Here is a 10,066-nt window from a genome sequence, read left to right on the forward strand (position 1 = left end):
CCTCCCAGTCACACTTGTACACACAAACAACACACAAATGCAGCCCGAGACATACTAAAACAAAAACACACACGCACCTTGTGCGGTTGGGTAAGGTTCCCCCAGCTTGCAGAGGTAAATGGAGTGGAACAGGTTAGCACTGCTGCCTTATAGTGTCCCACCTGTACAAACACAGTGCCTGATCGTGGCTAAAAAGGCTCACACACAGACACAGACATGGACACGGACACACACTAATAGTGCTCCATCTGGACTGAGGCACTGGTGGGTTTTAATAGCTATCGATCATTTTCCCTGGTGACACACTCACACACTCACCTCCCTGTTACAGGCCAAACAGAGCCAGCTGAGGACTCATACAGGTCCCCAAGAGTATACACAAAGGCACACACTGCACATTTGCACACAACCTAATAATACAGTACCAAAAAGCCCTTTTTTTGGTCTGTGTGTGTGCGTGTGTAAACGTGCGTGGAGAGAAAATGAAAGAGACCTGCTGCGGCTCACTCTGCCTTTCTTTTTAGATGAGGTTATTTAATTTACATAATGAGGCCCAGGCTCACTCTCATAGATTGAATTACTCTGAGACAACAAATAAAAATGAATACAGACAAGCACCCCTACAAACATACAAATCTCAGTATGTAACCCTTTCACTGGAGTTGTTCTTTTGCTTTGGCCGTGGTAAAAGAGCAACTGTAAAGAAAAAGTCAACTCTGAGAACCTGCAGTGTGCCCACCCTCACCCAATGACGTCATCGCACACTTGTGAGTGAGTTACAGTGATCTGAAAGGGTCAAAATGAGGGAGAGCCAATCGATATTCCATATGATTCTGACCAATAAATCTAAGATGTGATTAGTCAGGGTAGTTAGCGACGATTAATTGGCTAAGCTAATAAAGTCCTTTGAGTGTGAGGGTGCCAGAGAGGCTGCTGGGAATCGTGTTGATTTTACGAGCAAATTAATTAAAACGGCGCCTTAAAAATCCCCGTCAAAGTCCGGCATCAAACAGTCATTGTACACTCAGGGAAGGGCAGAACAAAGAGACATCAATCTGGGAGATTCAATGTGTGTCTGAGTGTGTGTAATAATCAAACACAATGATTCCTTCCTTTACTCCATGTTGTAAATCTAGAAAGGAAAGAGGGACATTTGTCATTTAGCACTGTCTTTCCTCTTTCATTATAAAAATTGCTGCTACGGTATCTTATTACCGTGTAAGAGCTATGAGCATGTGTAAAGATGGGTCCACGTGAAAGTGTGCATGCACCCAACATAATTCTCAAATGGTGGTTAAAAAAAAGCAAGGAGGGGGGTGGGGGGGGGGAGATCTTTTCTAGGATAAAGACGCAGAGGCTAACAAAGGAGAGCATGAGGGGGAAAATGACATTGTTATGGATGATGAACTGTGCCACTGTTTTTGTCTCAGAGCCTCGGTTCAGTTTAAACTTTGTAGTGAAGTTTGTCCACTCTTAAACCAGTAAATTAGCGGTTGGCATCCTTGTGACAGATAACATAAACTTAAATAGCTCAAGTTGATCTATTTTTCAAATTCACTCAGTTACGTCTAATCTAACAATTAAGCATCCATGTGCATTGCAAAATTTGGAAACCAAAACTAGAAATTGTGTTACTTTGAACAATTATGTAAATAAAAGATTAACCTTTTTTCCCCAAATGACCCAAAGTCAGAATTCAGACCTTCTTTTCAACATATTTACCAAAATTGGTGTATCATTAAGGGGAAAGGTCCTGAGAAAATTTTATCTCTCTGAAATTTTTTAGCAAGATCTCAAACTTTGAATGGCTTGTTTTGGGCTATGATCTGTTCACAGTTATCATTTAAAAAAGTCCAGGCGAAGCAAATTTCAAAGCCTTCCAAATACGGTGTGTCCTCAACTATATGCTGTGTCTGCCTAACTATCACCGTCGAGACTCCTCTAAGCCTCACAAAATTAAACTGACTAAATAACTGATGCCGGTAAACCAGAAGAGCTGAAGCAACATATTTTTAGGACACTGGTTCCTCAGTTCATAATGCAAACACGAAACAGTGGAGGTCAAGTTGACGTCTTAAAAAAAAAGTCAGAGCACCCATTTGACAGCAGTAAGCCCCTCAGGAACATTTAGCAGACTCTGTGGTGGTGGTGCACAGTTCTGCCGAGCAGCGACACCTGCACAAATAGAGTGCCACCTTCATGGAAGAATCATCAGAAGAAAAACTTTCCACTATCCACAACCCAAAATTCTCCATCCAGACTTCTGCAAATAAAAGTCTAAACAAACCTGATGCATTCTGAAAAACAGTCCTGTAGACTGATGATGGTAAAATGAAATTTCAGAGGGCGTGCAATGAACGCAAATGTGTTTTGAGGGAAAAGGGGTGCGGAAATGTATAAAAGCAACACCTTTTCAAATCCCGAGGACAGGGCTGCATGGATCGTGCAGTCAGTAGCATGGAATGGAAGGATTAAATTAATCCACAGCAAATCCTGGAGGCAAACATCACAATGCATGTAAAAGCTGAATAGAATGGCTTCTAAAACAACATACAGATCCTAAACATACCTTAAAATAAAGTAAATGACTTTCTCAAGAAGTATAAGCTAAAGTTTCTGACATGATCCTCAAAATCCCAAAGAAACTGTGCATGAAATATTTTAATTGTGATCATTTTTAACTTCAGTTCCTTTGTAAACCGGGTCCATTTGAGAGTACTACCACATGGAGTCTCCAGAGCTGGATCTGTACTCTAAAGCAAATGCTTGCTCTTTCTTTAATCCATTACTTTCAGCTGAATATTTCAGCCATTTGGATCTAAAGTTTAGCTTTCCTTTTCATCTGCATGTTTATCAACTGATTTATCTGCTTGATCAGTGTTTTTGTGCACTTTTACTGCACTCTAATTGTGTGGTTCAGGTGTTATGATGGCCTCAGTCTACAGACCCAGACATTTACACACATACGCCGAATGTGCGAGCTTGCTTACAGTCCAGCAGGACACACACAATCGCCACAGCTGGGTGCTTTTTTCCGTCACATAGCAGCTGAAACAACAATTGTTCTCACAGCGTAAGACCATTGTGTGTGTGCACTGTCTCAAACGCTTCAACAGTTTGTCTCTCACTCACCCTGCAAATCTCGAGGGATGCCCAGTTTGACGTAAAGAGCAAAAGTTTCTAAAACGTTTCACTGCTTTTGCACTTGTGCTTTTCTTTCTCACTGTGTGGTGCTTTGGCCAGTGTTTCAGTTTAAGCTACTGATACCAACACAAACACGGAGAGCAGTCTGAGATTTTACTGAAATGAGCTGCTGTAACAATACAATTAGGCCACAGCCTGTTTCCATCACAGGGGAAATCCTGCTGCCTGGTTGGCCACTGATAGGAGTGAGACGAGAGAAAGAGTGAGAGAGGAGGATGAGAATGATAAGAGAAAAGCAAAGTGTGGGGGGATACGTGAGGAGGACATCTGTGATCCAGTCCAGAGGGAAAACAGCGCAGAGGTACCGTAAGAATGTAGGGGGTGAAACATACGAATGAAAGGCCGGAGAGGAAAAGGTTATGATAAAATACACAAATGTTGAGCAAGCAGCAAGGGTTAGTTAACCAGAGGAAAGACGAGGCAACTTAGAAGGCACAATTGTACCACTTCGGGACAGGATGCAGCTGAGCAGGAACAAAGCACTAAGAAAGACAAAAAAAAAAACCAACAAAAAAAAACATGTTTGTGTGACAGTGTTGATTCTTTATCTTGAAAATAAACCCCAGAAGCAGCCAGGAAAGTGTCTCTGGCCTTTGTGTTGCATATAAAACAAAGTGTTTCTGTAAAATCTGTCCTATAAATAAACATCTGTTTTTGTTTTCACATCTGGATTAAATATTACGATGACATCCTATTTTTTTTTCACTTAAAAATGTTGATGACCTCTGTTTTGTTTTGCTTCTTTTTCTTTTTTAAATTTACTTATTAACATATTCATGTATTCTTTTAGTGAGCATGAGGAAAATCATATAAGAAACTGTGGATGTTAATCTTTAAATATGCTCAACAATGACTGCAAAAGTGCATGTAAAAATTACAGGTCAAACATTATATATTTTTTATGGTTACCATTATGGCTACTTGATGTTTGCATCCACTGCTGCCTAAATGTCCAGGTCCGGGAACAGCCAATTACGTTCCTGCACAGAAAATCACTTTGGCAAACTACCATGCTGTGGTTACCCCTTTATAACTTTTTATGCATGGCAACCAGGGAAGAAAAGCAGGCCCAATTCATTCATCCAGGCTTCAGTCATATTGAAGCATTTAAGGGTTCTGTATTAAACACCATTTGAAAGTATATAAAACAGAATTCACCAAGGCCTGACTTTTGCCATGGGATTTGACTCTTAAAAGCACTTTAATTTAAATGAGATAATAACTTTAAATGACATCATATGTTTTGCCTTAACTTAATTCGTCTATTCAGGACAATGGGTGAAGCCATACACATGGATCCCTGCTGTCTGGTGGCGACCACAAGAACACTGATTTCTTTTGTGTGTGTGTGTGCTTTAATTTAAATGAAAAGAAGTCATGAATAGATTAATGAGCAAAGATGGATAAATATTTCAGAATGTGCTGGTTGAACATCGTAAGCAGGCATCTAAAGAACTCGTACATATTCTGCTTCCTCTTATTTTGTTACTAGAGTGATTGTTATGAAACTACAAAACAGTGAATGAAACTGACAGAACGTAACATAATAGGAAACACTGCATAAATTTACTTTGCAAAACTCATCTTAAGCGTTTCCTAATGTGTCCCGTCGCCTTAAAGAAAAGCAATTTGTCTCATAACTGAAACAAAATAAGATCTGTTAAGCCAACCAGTTAGATCAGATTATATTTGACTTTATTAATAGCCCGAGTTTGACACATACAACAGTACATAAAGACAACATTAGCAGCCATAAAAAGTCAGACGGTGGTGGTTTTTTATGATCCAGTTCAGCCTCCTTAGGTGCCTCTCTGAGCCAGCTAGCGCCAGGGGACTGATTTACTTGTCACACAAGGGGGACATATTTAGACTGGATGTGCTGGAGAGAGTGTGCAGTAAAGCTGGCAGGGCAGTGGATGACCCAGACAGTGGGAGTGTGGGGGAGACACATAAGACACACCAGTTAACCTCCTGCCATTAAACCAGCTTGATTTCTGACCAAGGGCCATGGGACAATGGAGTGTACTGCACTAATTACACACCCTGACACAGATAATAGGACATATACTTGCTCTTTATGAGAACAAACAGACGTCTGTAGATCTCTTTAACAACTTGCAGTTTTAGCAGAAATAAAAGGTCTTAAATATGGCTTTGCAGTGTGCCGTCTTTGCAGAAGCAAGAGACTTGATTAAAACATGTCTCTTGATGACTGAATCAACAGACAGTTGTCTTGAAATGTCAGACTACTGGTTGATGCCAATCCACCCAGAATGTGCAGTGCTAGGTGGATTGTGACTAAATATGTCTGTGTTTATATTAACCTTTCTTAGGTGTCAAATTTTAACTCCCTCAGCATTTACCGTACACAGTACAGTCACAAGGAAATGCAGGGTGTGTCTATGTGCTAGGTAAGACAAATTATATGGGACCACCAACCCAAGACCACCATAATATTCCGAGACCAATAAGTAAAACGTCACAAAGACTTTCCATCGCAAGTCTGCATATACATGGAAAAATAAGCTGTAATTTGTTCATACAAAAAGGGTTTCGGTGATTTCATCTGTAAGTTTTCAGAATTATCCATGTTTTACTTAAACAAAAACAAAAGAAATTAGGTTAATTACAAAGAAACCTGCAATAAAAAGAGTTCAATTTGTAAAAAATAAAATAAAATAAAAATAATAATAATAATAATCTATATATAACACTTTAAAGCCACCCTATTTTATTATTTTTTAAACAATTTATTTACTTTTATAAAGTAACATAGATAAAATTAAATAAAACTCTACAAACTGATAAAAACAAGAAACAAATACAGGCCTGCTACAAAATATTATGAGTCAGGTGTAACTTTGATTTTTTTGTCTCAAATTCAGCAATATATTCTTTATCATTATTAGTAAACCAGAGCTATTACTGAGTGCATACACCTTTCTTACCCTATATAAAAAGACAAGTATTTAATTTCAAGCAGTTTGAGTGTTGAAGGAAAATATCACTTCTCCACATAGTATCATCTATTTTAAAGTCATAGAAACTTTGAAAAGTTTAGCCTGATGAAATTCATCATATATTATGATTTATTTTTACTTTCGCGTGGTTCTAAACGACTAAATGAAAAGCTTCCATGTGTGCAAAAAACTTTAAGCAAATAAAAAAAAGGCATAAATAAAAGTAACAGTAAAAGTTAGCAGATGAGTATTTGGGCTGGTTCACAACAAAATCATCGTAATAAGAGAGACTGAGGTCTGGACGCGCTGCTCTGATCGCTGCCTGTCCCGCCACTGACAGTAAAGCGGGTAACCAAATATTCAAAAACAATACGTCATCCCACAATGCAGCGCGCTTACGTTCTCCTTTACAGCATTACCTCATCCCACAATCCACCGCGAGATTAAGAATCTTCTGGGTGGTGGTCGTCTAGGCAACGCGCCTTATCGGAGGACTCAGCCCCGCCTCAGAGACACGCCCCTCAGCCAATGGGAGAGCCCCGTCATGACATCATGGTTATTTTTAGAGAGGCAGCGGCAGCAGATAAGGTTTGCCTCCACGCTGGACCGCTCAGAGTATACACACACGCAAGCGGTGAGCACACCGGAGACGCTCGGTGGCTGACAGGAAAAGTTAGAGCCGCGAGGCGCTTTTCATTCACGGACTCAATATAAGTCTGGATACTTTGACAAAAGCTTTGTGAACAATTTCCACTCAACATAGAACAACCGACCATCGCTTGGTGAAAGAAGTAAGTTCTGATTCCTGTGTCGAGAAAAGTGCGCTCTCAAAGTTTGGAAGTTTTTACGCACAGAGAGGACGTTTGGAAACCAGTGTTTTCCTCCTCGGTAACCAGGAAGAAGAGAAGGGGGGACGGAAAGCTGTTTTTGTAGAAGACTGTGTAGCTACATTCGGTTTTTGTTTTATTTTTTCTTCTATGTATACCAAGATGGAAACTACTTTCTATGACGACTCACTCAACGCTTTCTCCCAGCACGACAACGCCGGCTACGGATACAGCAACCCCAAAGCGCTGAAACACAACATGACACTGAACCTCACCGACCCGCCGAGCGCTCTGAAACCTCACCTCCGCGCCAAAGCTGGCGACATCCTCACCTCCCCCGACGTGGGTTTGCTGAAGCTGGCCTCTCCGGAGCTGGAGAGGCTGATCATCCAGTCCAGCAACGGACTCATCACCACCACGCCGACCCCGACCCAGTTCCTGTGCCCCAAGAATGTCACTGACGAGCAGGAGGGCTTCGCGGAGGGGTTTGTGCGCGCCCTGGCTGAGCTCCACCACCAGAACATGCCGGGCACAACAAACGTGAGTGTCACCTCGACTCCACCGGCAACTGTCAACACTGCGCTGCCGCCTGTTTCATCTGTTGCCGGTGCCACCGTATACAACAACAATGCTGCCATGCGCTCTGAGTCGCCGGTTTATGAGGACTTGAACACTTTCAACCCGGCCATCAGTACCGTGTCGGCACCAAACTACACCACCTCAGCCCCCACTATGTCCTTCTCTGCTGCCCCGCCTCAGCTTCCCATCTACGGCCAGCCTTCCCCTGCCCAGCTCCCCCGGCTCACTGCGCTCAAAGAGGAGCCCCAAACCGTGCCCGAGATGCCAGGGGAGACCCCTCCTCTTTCTCCAATCGATATGGAGAGTCAGGAGCGCATCAAGGCTGAGAGAAAGCGGATGAGAAACCGCATCGCTGCCTCCAAATGCCGGAAGAGGAAGCTGGAGCGGATCTCAAGGCTGGAGGAGAAAGTGAAGACCCTAAAGTCACAGAACTCCGAGCTCGCATCCACCGCCAACATGTTGCGCGAGCAGGTGGCCCAGCTGAAGCAGAAGGTGATGAACCACGTAAACAGCGGGTGCCAGCTTATGTTAACGCAGCAGCTCCAGACCTTCTGAGGTGGTGTCAGCGACAGAGGAGAGAGAGAAAAGACTGTAGTTGAAAGAATAGGACGCTTCCTGTGGTAGTGAGTGTCTGCGACTCCCGAAATCGTTCCGGTATTTGGGATGATGTGGCGCGACACTGGCGGGACCGGGGACGGTACCAAACTGAGTGCCACGCGCTCCCCAGTGGCGCGTCCTAGAGATGGGCTCAGGACTGTGACAATAGCCATGAACCAGAAGGGACATGGCAACAGGCAGAAACCCCTTCTGTTTCTGTGTCGTGCTGTTTTTCTTTACAGAACTGGACAGGACTGACGTTTTCTTGATTTACACCGAGCCCTGCATGGACTTCATCATGACCATCAATGGAAAAACTCAGTATTAGAGGATTTTTTTTTTTTTTAAATCACACGCAATACAGACTTTTCTTGCTGTAGCCATAATTAATGGCCTCACTTTTTAGGCGTGTTGGTCAACTCTAAACGGCTGAAAAGTTGCAACAAATGCTGCCTGACTCATGAGTTAAAGTACAATGTACATTTTTTTCTTAATTGTAAGAAATTAAGTTAGAAAAGCTTCAAGATTTACTTGTTTTTTTCTAAAGCTGTTAATGGGGTTTCACTCATTGTTATATGTATATAAGATCAACTTGGAGTACTTATGTTTACCATTTGTAATAAGAATACTGTATAATTTTTTATGTTTGTTTTCTGAGCACTTAAGCAATTAATCAATATTTAAGAAAATAAACCAGATAAAATGAAGCAACATCGCCTCTGTGTACTTGTAAGAGTGTGACATAAAAAGTGGGTGTGCCACGAAGAAGTCAAACAATAAAACATGTTGCAACATGTTGTAAGAGCTGCTAGTGCTGAGTACCTCAAGCTAAATTCCATTAGTACTGGTATTGATTGAAGCTGAGTGATTGTGTTTCAGCTGGCAGGCCGGGCTCACTTACTCCTGATGGAGGCCAGTTCTGCAAATTGGGGTTGTAGAGTTTGCGATCTCCACTTTTGTGTCTCAGCTCACACAGGCTCAGAAGAAGAAAAGTGTAACTGCCCTATAAAGTCTCCCATTGCTTTGAGCAATAAGTAACATTTTCACATCATGTAACACTCAGTCACAATAGGCTAAGGTGTGCAACCCTTAATTAAGAAATCTGGAACTGATTTGATTAATACGACATCTCCCTTGCTATTTCATCATTCAGTTATTCACCATTGCTCTGTCCTTTTGTAAGTATTCAAAAAGGTTTCAGCATGTCAAAGAAAAAAAAGAAGTGTTAGGTTCTGAAGTGCAAATCTCTGTATGGGATAAATTAATACAATAAACTGTGGCTTGGTGGGATTATGTATATATATGGTGAGTCTTTTTTTTTAATCACATAGTCATCTTTCAGTCAGTACCAGCTAAAAGAACAAACAATAACCCAAACAAAGGCTTTGTGGTGATGGCTTTAACCACAAGAAAAAAGAAAATACAAGCCTGGAGCTCAGTATCTCAAAGTGCTGAATATTCTTTAACTTATTTACGGTACAGCAATGTGGGCCTATAAATATGTTATGAGCACTTTTGAAATAAATTGGGATTTTCTTTTTTTTGGGGGGGGGTCAAATTTTTCACTTATAAAAAAACAGGCGTAAATTTTTTTTCTTGATGTCTTCACTAAACCCAGCAATTAAAGTGAGTCTCGTTCATGCTTACGCAGCAGGTGCAGCTCAGGCGTGGCCTACAGCAGATAAAAGGAGTGGGCTTTCAAATACTGCTGGACATCAGCACGTGTGCTGCTCTTAATGAAACACTGGAGGGCGACATACATTGGGGTGGATTACCGGTGAAATTGCCTGAAGTGCTCGAAATCTCCACAGATCTGTTGCAATTTATATCGGGTTATCAGATATTAATTTTTGTGGAAATTAATAGAGACTGTCATATAGAGTGTAAATAAAACAGAAC

General features: G+C 41.6%; 1 protein-coding gene across 2 annotated transcripts; it reads left to right on the top strand.

The window, feature by feature from the left end:
- Positions 1-6,753: 6,753 nt before the first annotated feature.
- jun (Jun proto-oncogene, AP-1 transcription factor subunit) lies at positions 6,754-8,516 on the top strand. Of its 2 annotated transcripts, XM_080878803.1 has the most exons (2): positions 6,754-6,955; positions 7,199-8,516. In XM_080878803.1, exon 2 carries the CDS (start codon positions 7,250-7,252, stop codon positions 8,123-8,125), a length of 876 nt encoding a protein of 291 aa, XP_080734929.1. In that variant the 5' UTR covers positions 6,754-6,955; positions 7,199-7,249; the 3' UTR covers positions 8,126-8,516. The 2 variants fall into 2 exon arrangements, with proteins under 2 accessions (XP_080734929.1, XP_080734928.1); XM_080878802.1 differs by having other exon boundaries at positions 6,754-8,516.
- The last annotated feature ends 1,550 nt before the right edge of the window (positions 8,517-10,066 follow it).

Source organism: Rhamphochromis sp. 'chilingali' (assembly GCF_963969265.1).
Source record: "Rhamphochromis sp. 'chilingali' genome assembly, chromosome: 3".
NCBI lineage: Eukaryota > Metazoa > Chordata > Actinopteri > Cichliformes > Cichlidae > Rhamphochromis > Rhamphochromis sp. 'chilingali'.

Bases quoted from the DNA above. Each gene is read 5' to 3' on its own strand.
- jun (XM_080878802.1), top strand. From the start codon at position 7,142: ATGTATACCAAGATGGAAACTACTTTCTATGACGACTCACTCAACGCT.